Here is a 13,588-nt window from a genome sequence, read left to right on the forward strand (position 1 = left end):
CACCAAGACATATAGTAATCCAAATGGCAAAAAACAAAGAGAAAGAGGAACTTCTTAAAGCAATAAGAGAGAAAAAACCCTCAAGTACAAAGGTAGGGACATAAGAATCAAACCAGATCTCCCATTCGAAATAATTCAAGCAAGAAGACAGTGGAATGACATATTTAAACGACTGAATGAAAGAAACTTCAACCTAGAGTCCAATACCCAGCAAAACTATCATTCATATGGGAGGAAAGACTAAAAACTTTCTCAAACAAGACTGAACTAGAACTATTTGTGCAAGCAAAACCGATCCTAAACGACCTACTCAGAGATGAATTACACAATCCAAACCCCCGATTGTAACAAAAACCACCCTACACAACACAACTGCACAACAGTCCTCTCTCTCAATAATCTCCCTAAATGTTAATGGCCTAAACTCTCCAATTAAAAGACGCATAATAGAGAACTGGACTAGGAAAAATAAACCGGACTTCTGCTGTCTGCAAGAAACACACCTACAGCTACAGGATAAGCATAGGCTTAGAATAAAAGGATGAAAAGTAATTATTCAGGCCAATGGAAAACAAAAAAGAGCAGGGACAGCCATTCTTATATCAGACCACATTACATTCAATCTCAAGAAAGTGATCAGAGTCAAAGAGGGTCACTACATACTGATCAGGGGAACATTAGATCAAGAAACACTAACCCTGGTCAATATCTATGCACCTAATATAGAGTCAGCAAAATATGTGAGGCAACTGCTCGTAAACCTGGAAAAACACATGAAGGGAAATATGATAATAGTAGGGGACCTCAATACTCCACTATCACCACTGGACAGATCCACCAAACAGAAAAATAGCAAAGAAATAAGAGCTCTGAGTGAAAAATTAGAAGACTTAGTGCTAATAGACTTATATAGAGCCCTCCATCCCCAGAAAGCAGAATACACATTCTTCTCAAGCCCACATGAACCTTCTCCAGAATAGACTATGTCTTAGGATACAAAGCCAACCTATATAAGACCACAAAGGTAAGGATCAGTAGAAGTTCCCTTTCAGATCACTATGCAACAGAGCTCAAAATTGAGGTCAAGAAGAAGCAATGGAGAAAAACTAATACCTGGAGATTAAACAACATGCTGCTCAACAACAGCTGGATCAAAGATCAACTCAAGGAAGAAATAAAAAGATTCCTTGAGACAAATGATAATGAAGAGACAACATGTCAAGATTTATGGGACATAGCAAAATCAGTAATTAGGGGGAAACTCATAGCAATACAGGCCTATATCAAGAAACAGGAAAACAACAAAACCAACAGTTTAAAAGATGACCTCAAAGAATTGGAACTACAGCAACAGAGAAATCCAACCACAACCAGAAGGCAAGAAATAATAAAAACCAGAGCAGAAATAAACAACATAGAAACTAAGAAAACAATAGAAAAAAATCAATGAGACCAGGAGTTGGTTTTTCGAAAAAATAAACAGGATAGACAAACCACTGGCAAAACTCACCAAAAAAAGAGGGAAAACACCGAAATCAGTAGGATCACAAATGAAAGGGGAGAGATTACAACAGAACAACTATACTCAGCTAGGATAGAGAACCCAGTAGAAATCGACAGATTCTTGGAGAAAAACCCTCTTCCAAGACTGGACAAGGAAGAACTAGAAAGCCTCAACAGACCAATCACCTCAGAGGAAATTGAAGATGTAATTAAAAAACTCCCTAAGAACAAAAGCCCAGGCCCAGATGGATTTACAGGTGAATTCTACCAAGCATTCAGAGAAGACTTACTACCACTTTTCCAGAGGCTCTTTTAAACCATAGAAAAAACAGGAATCCTCCCCAATTCCTTCTATGAGGCTAATATCACACTCATTCCCAAAGATGGCAAAGACACCACCAAGAAAGAAAACTACAGACCAATCTCACTAATGAACATAGATGCAAAGATACTCAACAAAATCTTAGCAAACCGTATCCAGCACTTCATCAAAAAGATCATACATCATGACCAAGTGGGATTTATACCAGGAATGCAAGGTTGGCTCAACATATGCAAATAAATCAACACTATACATCACATCAACAACAAGAAAGACAAAAACCACATGATCATATCAATCGATGCAGAGAAGGCATTTGACAAAATCCAACACCCTTTCATGTTAAATACACTCAGCAAAATAGGGTTGGAAGGAACCTTCCTCAAGATAGTTACAGATATCTATGAAAAGCCTACAGCCAACATTATACTTAATGGTGAGAAACTAGAAGCATTTCCACTAAGGTCAGGAACTAGGCAAGGCTGTCCACTCTCTCCGCTCTTATTCAATATAACCTTAGAAGTCCTAGCAATAGCAATCCGACAAGAGAAGGGAATCAAAGGAATCCAAATTGGGAAAGAGGAACACAAACTATCTCTATTTGCAGATGATATGATGATATACATCGAAAATCCTAAAGAGTCCACAGTAAAACTCCTAGAAACAATTAACCAATACAGCAAAGAGACTGGATACAAAGTCAATACACAAAAGACAGTAGCGTTTCTATATACAAACAACGAAGTTGAGGAGAGAGAGATTAAAAATACAATTCCATTTAAAATAGTATCAAAAAATATCAGGTACCTAGGAATCAACCTTACAATGGAAGTGAAAGACCTATACTAGGGAAACTTCAAAACGCTTCAGAAAGAAATTGAAGACGATCTAAAAAAATGAAAGAACATCCCATGCTCATGGATAGGTAGAATTAACATAGTCAAAATGACTATCCTACCCAAACTACTATATAGATTTAATGCAATCCCTATCCAAATCCAGACACCATTCTTTAAAGAAATAGAACAATCAATCACAAAATTCATCTGGAACCACAAAAGACCCAGGATAGCCAAACACATACTGAAAAACAAAAAGCTGGGAGGCATCTCCCTACCTAACTTGAAACTATACTATAAAGCCATAGTGATCAAAACAGCATGGTACTGGAACAGAGACAGGACCTCAGACCAGTGGGTCAGAACAGAATTCCCAGACATAAACCCCAAGATATACAGCCATCTAATATTTGATAAAAGAGGCAAGAACCTGAAATGTAACAAAGGAAGTCTATTCAACAAATGGTGTTGGTACAACTGGAAAACCCCATGTACGAAAGTGAAGATCGACCCATACCTCATCCCTTATACAAAAGTTAACTCAAAATGGATCAAAGACCTTGAAATCAGACCAGAATCTATAAAGTTTATCGAGAATAAAATAGGAAGAACACTCAGAGACCTATATATCAGAAAGGTCTTTGAGAATGGAGTACCAATGGCAAGAACACTAGCATCAAATATAAATAAATGGGACTACATTAAACTAAAAAGCTTCTGCATGGCGAAAGAAACCCTACTTAACGCAAGAAGACAGTTAACAGAATGGGAAAAATTTTTTTCACTCGACATATCAGATAAAGGGCTGATATCTAGAATATACAAAGCACTCAGAAAGCTGAGCCCCCCAAAACCAAATAAAGCCATAAAAATGGGGAGATGAAATGAATAGACACTTCTCTGAGGAAGACAAAAGGATGGCCAACAAACACATGAAAACATGCTCACCTTCACTGATCGTCAGAGAGATCCAAATCAAGACAACAATGAGATACCACCTCACACCAGTGAGGATGGCGCACATCAAAAATAATGGGAGCAACCTTTGTTGTCGGGGATGCGGTATGAAAGGAACTCTCATCCACTGCTGGTGGGAATGCCCCCTAGTCCAACACCTATGGAGAACAGTCTGGAGAGTGCTCAAAGAACTCAGAATTGAGCTGCCATTTGACCCAGCAATTGCTCTCCTAGGCATATACCCCCAAGTTGGAAGGACATTCATTCCAAAATACATATACACCCCACTATTTATAGCAGCACTCAGTATAATAGCCAAATCTTGGAACCAACCTCGATGTCCAACAACAAATGAATGGATCATTAAGATGTGATACCTATACACAATGGAATATTACATGGCAGTCAGAAATGATACAATCACAGACTTTGCAGCAATGTGGATGGACCTAGATCATGTTATGTTAAACGAAGTAAGTCAGAAGACAAAAGATAAACACAGAATGATAGCACTATTCTGAAACACCTAGAACATATATTTTATACACAACTAATACCTAACAATCAAATAACAGGGTTTAACAGGGTAGAAACTCCAAACACTGTAATAGTCAACATATACTTGGGAGCAGTGTCCAAAATACATGAAAAAGGAACAACGCAAGGTATACACATTATACCACAAAGAAAACAGCAACACTAGAAACAGCAGCATAGAGAGAACAGGTATGTAATCAGCCTTCTACAACAAAGGCCCACAATAATCCCTTAGAGATCGTATACAGGAACACAGGTATAGAACACCACGGGAAATCACTGACTGCAATGGAAACATACCATAACACTATGTTTTAATGCCTTTATCTTACTATATTTTAAATAACCTCTCAGCTTTTCTGTCCACAGGTGCCCTTGGATACAAAGGGCAGACAAACTAAGATGGCAACTCGGGATACCACACGAGATACCATACTTAGCTTGCACTACGAGATGGCCCCGAGAAAACTCTTTAACATATACTTTATCTCAAGGTTATACCTTCTTTTAGGAATTGAAGTATGTGACCAGTCAGACCACCGAAGCAGTAACTGTGAAGTACAGACTTAAACTACAGGCTCTATTCATCGAACACATTCAACCAAACTAGCATTCCCTTGCTATTCTCTCCTCTCTTCTCTCTACTTTCTTTTTAATTTTTTCTTTTCTATTCTTCTCTGTACTTTTCCCTTTTCTCTTCTCCCTTTCTTTCTAATGTATTTTCTCTTTTCTCCCTTCATACCCTTTCCATATACCTTCCCCTTTCTCCCCTCTGGATATCCAACTATCCCTTCACCCCTCAATCCCATCCAGATCTCCCACCATATTAAAACTCTTCACACTCAGTCCTTAATCTATTAGGCATCAAGATCGACCTCCTACCCAACGAACTAGTACCCAGCACCCAGGCGAGGGGACACCCAGTCAAACCCACACCTCGTCTCCTGCAAGAAAAGACAGCCAACTCCCCTGCGGACTCATGCTGCGCGGCCCTCCCTACCAACTCCCCATAACGTGGACTGTTTCTTGAAACCGGACCTAGGTCCAAAAGTATTCCCAATGCAAGAACTCTCCCAAGACCTCCCTGCCGCAAATTTTTACCAATCTGAAGAAGGTCAGGGGGTGTGATAGAAAGATGCCTGGGAACCCACACATCACAAGAAAAACCCAAAAGACAATGGGAAAACCTGTACTTTCAATATAAGCATAAGACCTGTAATACACCACCTCTTTACCTACTTTCCCCTAAATGTAAGGTAGTCTTTTACATCATTTTGGTCCTTTAAGAACTTCACTAACTCATTTTATTTCTTTTTTTAAATCTTTATTTATTTATTTTTAATGTCTGTCCTACATATACACATGTGAGCACATACATTTTTATTCCTTTTTTTTAGGTTTCTTTCTTTCTTTCTTTTTTCTTTTTATCATTCTTGGGTATGTGACCTGTTTCTCTTATCCCCTCTGTCCACCCCAAATGCACCAACAATATAATGTAGCACCATTTCTCCCTGCAAAGGCACACTAAAAAAAGGGGGAAATCTTACATATAAAAAAGAGCTCTTATCTACTAGAGATAGGAACTCATAGTTGTTTACAATACAGGGATATCTCCTACCTTGAAAATATGTCATGTGGGGGAGTCTAGCAGGAGGGGGTTTGGCAGGCCACCGCCATGCCGGAGGCCTTCCTAACCAGGCCTAGTGGAGGAGCGGGACTTGGGTAACCTCAACACCCCTCTACCTTGCTCCAGATCTCCAGGGCTTCCCCCTCAATCCCACCCAAATTTCCCACCTCATTAAAATTCTTCACCCTCAGTTCTTAACCCATTAGGCATCAAGACTGACCTCCTACCCCAATGAACCAGTACCCATTACCCAAGCAAAGAGACAACCAGTCAAACCCACATCTCGTCCCCTGCAAGAAAAGGCAACCAACTCCCCTGCTACTCATGCTGCGCGGTCCTCCTTACCAACCCTTCCTAACGTGGACTGTTACTTGAAACCGGACTTAGCTATAAAAGTATCCCCAATGCAAGAACTCTTCACAAGACCTTCCTGCCTCAAATCTTTTGCCATTCTCAAGAGGGTCAGGTTGTGTGATGAAAAGGCACCCGGGAACCCACACACCACAAAAAAATCTCAAAAGACAATGGGGAAACCTATACTTCCATCATAAGTATAAGACCTGCGTTACACCACCTTTTTACCTGCTTTTCCCCAAAAGTAAGGTAGTCTCTTGCATCACTCTGTTCCTTTAATCACTTTTTTAATTCATTTTTAATCTTTTATATATATATATTAGCACATATATTTTTATTTCTATTTTTATGTTTTTGGGGTGTGTGACCTATTTCTGTTTTCTTCTCTTTCCATCCTCAAATGCACCGGCAATATAATGTAGCACCATTTCTCCCTGCAAAGGCACACTAAAAAAATAGGGAAATCTTACGTATAAAAACAAGCTCTTATCTACTATTGATAAGAACTTATACTTCTTTACAATACAGCGGCATCTCCCACCTTGAAAATATGTCACGTAGACCCAACTTAGACCCCAGGTGATTAGACACCAACCGTCCAGCCTTGAACACTGGATCCCAAACATAGAAATGACACAGTTCTTCACAACAGCCACAGGAAACAAATCCCATCCGGGACATCCTTAATACTGCTGGGACACCATCAAGTGCCAGCTCTCATATATCCTGACAACGAGGAAACTGGGAATAACTTGACCTAAGAGCAGGTTATCCTACCTCACCAGCTAACGATAAGACAAAATCAGAAGATTTGTCACCCTTCGGTCTGTCCAAATGCCAAGATCTCGATTTACAGATGACTGGCTGATAGAACCATGACCGGACTGTATGTATCCTGGGACCAATAAAAAAGTCCTAGTCTAGGGTTTGAACTACGACCTGCACAACAACCATGATCTCTAGTTCCAGAGGTCTGTCTGAGACAATGGCAACGAAATGGGTCTTCTGGAAACATAACAAAAGACGCTATCCCAGGCCCTGTACTAGGATCAGCACAAAGACCAAGGCCACCAACCACAGAAAACGGATTAAAATGACACGGAGGGAACAGAACTTCTAAAACCACAAAGAAAGACTTCATCATAAGTTCCACTCCCTGACCTGTACAGATACCGAGATCTCTAGATACAGAGGTCTGATTTTATCAACCAGGACGGAGCAGAAATTTATACACCACAAAAGCACCAAGGGGAGAGTAAATGAGCCTGAAAGGAGTCTATAGTTAATCCCATGACAATATACTGCAAGGATGGAGAAACCCTGTTTCTATTAGGCCAAGGGAATTCCTTTTTTAATGACCCCAATATTTACTGTGCCTGTGCAGGAGGGAAGAAAAAAAAGAAAAAAACAAGGCAAAAAAGCACAAATTTGTTTTATTTATCTAGTTTTTGCCAATTTATTTGTTTTGGTGTGGTTATTGAAGAAGTTGTCTCCGTTCATATGTTTTTCTTCTTTTCTTTTCTTCCTTTATGTGCTCAGCTATGTTTTTTTTATCTCAAGACCATGGCCTTAATGTGGTGCTTATCTTTATTGTTGGAGTGTTCACTGAATGTTTTATTTGACACTTCTTTTTGTACTGTTGTGGTGTTCCAACTCCTTTTTCCCCTTCATCTCTCAAAACTAGGATGAGAGCTTCCAGAAGGACTCTGTCCATTTTTGGCGTATTTGATTTTTTCCCCAGTTTATTACTTTTCTCTTCTTCAAACAAAACCAGATAACTTGAACTATCTAGTCCCGCCTCTCAACTACAGAGGGAAATAATGGAGGTACCAAGACCAAACAGGTGTAGGACCACTAAATAGTTAGCTAGGCACAGAGGGGACCACTTATTCTGGCAGCCCCGGGGGTGAGGGAGGAGGATATGGGAGGTTGGACGGGAACGGAGGTGGAGGGAGGACAATTCGGTGATGGGAATTCCCCTGATTTTATGTTAATATGTACCTAAAATATTGTCAATGATATGTAGGACACTATGATTAAAAATTATATTAAAAACACCAAAACCATTCAAAATAGTACCATAGAAATTCAAATACCTTGGAGTCAACTTAACTAAAGAGGTGAAGGACCTATAGAAAGAAAACTACTAAACATTGTCTCAAGAAATAAAAGAGAAGAAAAGGAAATGGAGACATGCTGTGCATAGATTAGGAGGATTAACATTATTAAATGGCAATCATCTCCAAGGCATTGTACAGATTCAATTCAATTCCTCTAAGGATACTCATGATGTACTTTAAAGAAATGGGTCAAATACTCCTGAAATTCATTTGGAACAATAAAAACCCATGAATAGCTAAAGCAACTCTTTGTAAAAGAAATTGGGAGGCATCACTTTCCCCAACTTTAAATTGTACTACAAAGCACTAGTTACAAAAACAGCATGGTAATGTAATACAGACCTTCAGATCTATGGAATAGAGTTAAGCATTCAGAAAACAATCCCCAGATATATAATCAATTAATCTTTGATAAAGGGGCAAGAAACACAAAATGGGGCAAGGAAAGCCTCTACAACAAGTGGTGCTGGGACAACTGGTCAGCCACTACAAAAAAAGAACTCAGACCTCTATCTAACACCATGTACAAAGGTCAAATCCAAATGGATTAAAGACCTTGATATCAAGCACAGCTTTTAGAAAATAAATGAAGTCATTAAATTTGATGGACATGGAGACTGAGTGAAATGAGTCAGAAGGAAAGAGATAGACACAGAACAGTCTCACTTATCAATGAGATTTAAGAAAAAGGAAAGACAGTATGGCAATAATACCCAGAGACAATATAAATGAGGGCCAGAAGGACCAGCCCATGATATGAGGCTTACCACAAAGAGTGGTAAGAGCCTTTAGAGAAATAATAGCACCAATAACTCACCAATAACTACCCAAATATCATGACAAGGATAGTAAAAAAGAGAAACAGAATGCCTTTCTTGAAGACAGGCAGGGGATGGGGAAGGATGGAAATGGGGAATATTGGTGGTGGGAATGTTACACTGGTGAAAGTTGGTATATATCCAAAGACTGAAACCCAACTACAAACATTTTTGTAACCAAAGTGCTTAATAAAGTATTAAAAAATAAAACTGTTCTGCTTTTACTTTCATTTGAATTAATATTTCATTTAAGCACTGTGCTTTACAAAGTTATTTGTAGTTGAATTTTAGGCATGCAATGACCCAACACCGATCCCATTACCAGAGTTAACTTCTCTTTGCAGAATTATTTTTTTGTTTTGTTTTTTTTTTTCCTGGCTCTGCTCTCAGAAATCGCTCCTGGCTTGGAGGACCATATAGGATGCAGGAGATCAAAAAACCCTCGTCCTTCCTGGGTCAGCCACAAGTCAAACTCCCTACGACTGTGCTACCACTCCAGCCCCCTCTAACCAGAATTCTTAAGAGCTATGAACCAGTAGTGTGGTTTTATGATCAGGGCATGTGAGAAAGTTTTGTAACTGAGTAGACATGTTAAGAGAAGATCATTTGGTAGACCATCGTGAGAATGGCTTCCCAATTTGTTAATCTCCCTGTACTCATACTCTCAATTATTGTCTTGGTGACTAAATTTCACTATATACTGTTGATAAACAAGGTAGTAACAAATATGATAGCCACTCTACTCTAAAGACGCTTGGGATAATGCCTGTGCTAAACACGGTGTCTGCTTCCTCTGACGTCATCTACAGCGCCAGTCTGAGACACTTTACGTTACCTAGAGCAGTACTTCCTGCTAGTTGCCATGACGATGCACTTTCAACTGACTTCTGTGATTACGACACCGCCATTTTCTAGGGTCCTCATTCAGCTGGGGTCACGGCCATTGGTCCACCATTTACGAAGGCTCCTGGAAGACTCCGGTGAACACCACCACGCCCTGTAGCCATGGACATCCATGTGAGTGGCAGAGGACTCGGTGCCCGTATCAGCCTCACCCTCCGGCTGATAATGCGCAATCTGCAGATCTGGAGAGGATTTGAGGACCAGGAGATGCAGTTTGTGATGGCCCTCCATGAGGCAAGTAGGGTGCAGGTCAGCATGTCCTGTAGTATTCGGTTTGAGAGGAATCTCACCTTGAGTGGCAGCATCACTGTGGTCTTCAGAGCTGTAGAAATCATTATTAACAAGCTCCAAGACAACATCCTTAGATCCCTGCGCCCCAGCCTGGGCCCACATCCAACCATTACCCTGCGGTTGATTGTACCGGTCAGGCTGTGCTACGAGTTGCTGTGGAATGGTAGCTCTATGCTCAGGCGCATCTGCTTGCACTCTGGGGCCCAGGTGCATGTGTCCAGCAACCCTCAGTCCAGAGACACTGATCTGACCATCACCGTGGTTGGCCGGCCATACAGTGTGAACAACTGCATGAAGCAGATCTTCCTGACTCTGCTGGAAACACTAGTCTGTCTCCCTCAGGAGCATGGCCAGGCCTTTCTCTACCAGCCCAGGCTGGTCCCAGTTCTCTCTGAGGGCTTTATCAACGCCATGGGTCAGCTCTCTGTGGCTGATTATACCTGTGCTACCATTGGCTACCCACACGCCGAGAGCCGCCCCAATGCCACTTGCTACCTTTATTGTGCTCTCTACCTGTCAGGGCAATCACTGATTCAGATGGGTTCTTGCCAGGGGCAGCCATCCACTACTCACTTCTTCATGCCTATAGAGCAGTCTATCTACATCAATCTACAGAACTGGTGCAGACGCTGCAGAAGGGAAGCTAGACAACGTCGGAGGCGGGCCACCTATGAATTCATGATTCCCAATGGCTTAATTGGCAGCATGATTGGAATCAATGGAGCCAATATCACCGCGGTCCGTCACATATCAGGTGCCCGGGTCAGCATCTCCCCACTGGTGGAAGGTGAAAGTATGAGACTGGTTATGATCACGGGAACATATGCCAGTATATGCCTGGCCTACTATATGCTCACTTTCAGCTTGAGCAATGAGATGCCCTAGGGACGCTTTGCTGAGAGACCACTTGGGCAAGTTCCCTCTCTCCGGTTTAATCAGTTTTGGACATTGTTTCTAAGTTTTAGGTAATTTGTAATAGTTTCAACATAAATTTATTATCTGCTAAGAATTTATAAGTTTTCATTCTGTGTTCAGGTGTTAATGATGATACCTAGAATTTGTTTGATAGGCTTTTCTGTTTAAAGTTTTGCTTTTTTGGCTCATAAATTTTATGTTGATATATAAAAGTGGATTGTTCACAAAAAAAATAAATAAAAAAGAGGAAAAAAATGCTGCCACGTCCTCTTTTAGACGCCAGAGGGCGTGCTTGTACCAAGCACAGCCGATTCTTGCATTAGTTTGCTCTGTTCACTAGGCTCCGAAGATGAGCCCAGCTAGATCCTCGTTCCTTGGGGAGAATATCCTCGTTCCTTGGGGAGAGTCAGGCTTTGGGCAGCCCCCGTATCTCATCACCTCAATACAGGGCACAACACTTTCAGAGACTAAACTCTATCCTTATCCATCCCAACTCACAGAATATCTCGGTCTATAACCCCTGGTGCCCACTTGAGCCCCTCTGTCCCCCACTTTCAGCCAGCGTCTCTTGGGGGAAGGAGATCTAGATCACTGAAGAATTCTGTAGGAAGACACCTTATAGACGGTCCGTTATCCCGATTTATACAGAGAACTGGGTTCCCTGACAATTCTATGGGCTACCAAAAACATTCCGGGGGAGTTACCGTGAGCTCCGAGAAGGACCTTATTCATTCTTTGACGAGCCTCTGGCCCGCTCCTTAGTTAGGCTTCTTTCCCATGTCCCGGAATTAGTGTGACAAACACCTGCCCTTAGTTCTTCAGGCACCACTGGGAGGCGCACGGAGAGGAGCAGTGACAGTGAAATGAGTTTTGGAACATGTTCTATGTCAGGTTTTTGGTTTGATTCTGAACCACAGCCATCTGTGCTCAGGACTTACTCCTGACTCTGTGCCAGGAATCAGCACTGACATGTTCAGGTGACTAGATGGGATACCTGGAATCGAATCCAGGTTGGCCGCGTGCAAGGCAAAAGGGTCCAACCCTCTATACTATCTCTCCAGATGTAACTCTTTTCCTGTCTGGAAAGGCAGATGGCTGTGAGAGGTGAAAACAAGGAATAAACTGCATGAGATATACACAATCACAGGCTCCTGGGCACCTAATTCCAGACCTATAAAAGGGACTTAATAAATATCTATTGCGTAAAAAGAGTAAGGAAGTAAATGTCAGAATAAACGAACTGGCAGCCATTCGGCTTTTAAAAACCTCTTTGGGGGGCGGCCTGAGAGATAATGAGGCAAAGCACTTGCTTTGTATGCAGCTGGCCTGAGAGCACCACCAGGGCTCGCTGTTGTGCACAGTATGCCGAGACTAGTCCTCAAATAATGATCGGTGTGGCTCAATACAATAACAAAACGACAAATATTCAAATTTTAATATTTAAAAAAATGATCCAATTTTATTAGAAGTCTATTTTAGGTGTTGGGGCTTTACCCATCTGTGCTCATGGCTTACTCCTGACTCTGACTTTGGGCCTCACTCCTGTCAGTGTTTGGAAGACCATATGGGATACAGGGAATCAAAGCCTGATAAACCATATGTAAGGCAATTCCTCCCAACTGTACTATTGCTCTATCCCCATCTGTTTAACTGTTATGAAACAGTCCCATCAAGGTATAATTGATCCATAAGTACTAAAATGTGTGCAATTGGGTGAATTTGACCACACACAATAGGGGTGATACTGTTACCATGGTCAGAGGAATAAACATATCCATCACTTACAAAGTTCCCGTCCCCTTTGTTGGTCAGGTTTGTTTGGCATGTGAAGAGCACTTCCCAGGAGATGGGCCCTCAGAACCAATTTTGAAGTGACCGCTGTGTTATTAAAGCATCTCTAGAAGTTCTTCATCTTGCACAACAGAAGCTTTGCTAATAGAACCAAATAAAAACCCTAAGTAGCACAGGACAGGCTCATAGCCATTAACTTTTACCTTTCTGGTCGAGAGTTCTCCTTGAAGAGTAGCCCAGAACATTTGATTTACGTATCTCTGGGATGTTCATAGCTACAGATAGAAAGGACTAATTTCCCCCTGGTAAATCTCTGCCGTATTTCTGTATTTTCCCCTGTACCAGCCACTCTAGTTCTGCCTCCAGATTGCCACTGGTGACTATTGGTGGTGCTGTTGTTTAACCAGTTATCTACTATATCCAGTAATTTTCCACTTGGTTTTTGTTTTGGGTTTTTTATTTTAATTTTTTTATTATTTTGCTATTGGGTATGGATTGGGAACTGTCTGAATGATTTTTTTGGTATAACAAAGTTTGGCCTCTTTGCCCATATATATCCACTGGGGTTTCTGCCTATAATAATAGGCAACAAGGACTATCTCAAATCAATT

General features: G+C 41.1%; 1 protein-coding gene across 1 annotated transcript; it reads left to right on the top strand.

Moving 5' to 3' along the window:
* Window positions 1–10,082: 10,082 nt before the first annotated feature.
* On the top strand, window positions 10,083–11,156 carry LOC125998939 (poly(rC)-binding protein 1-like). Its single transcript, XM_049766955.1, has one exon. The coding sequence runs from the start codon at window positions 10,083–10,085 to the stop codon at window positions 11,154–11,156; it is 1,074 nt and encodes a 357-aa protein (XP_049622912.1).
* The last annotated feature ends 2,432 nt before the right edge of the window (window positions 11,157–13,588 follow it).

Source organism: Suncus etruscus, chromosome X, assembly GCF_024139225.1.
Source record: "Suncus etruscus isolate mSunEtr1 chromosome X, mSunEtr1.pri.cur, whole genome shotgun sequence".
Taxonomy (NCBI): domain Eukaryota; kingdom Metazoa; phylum Chordata; class Mammalia; order Eulipotyphla; family Soricidae; genus Suncus; species Suncus etruscus.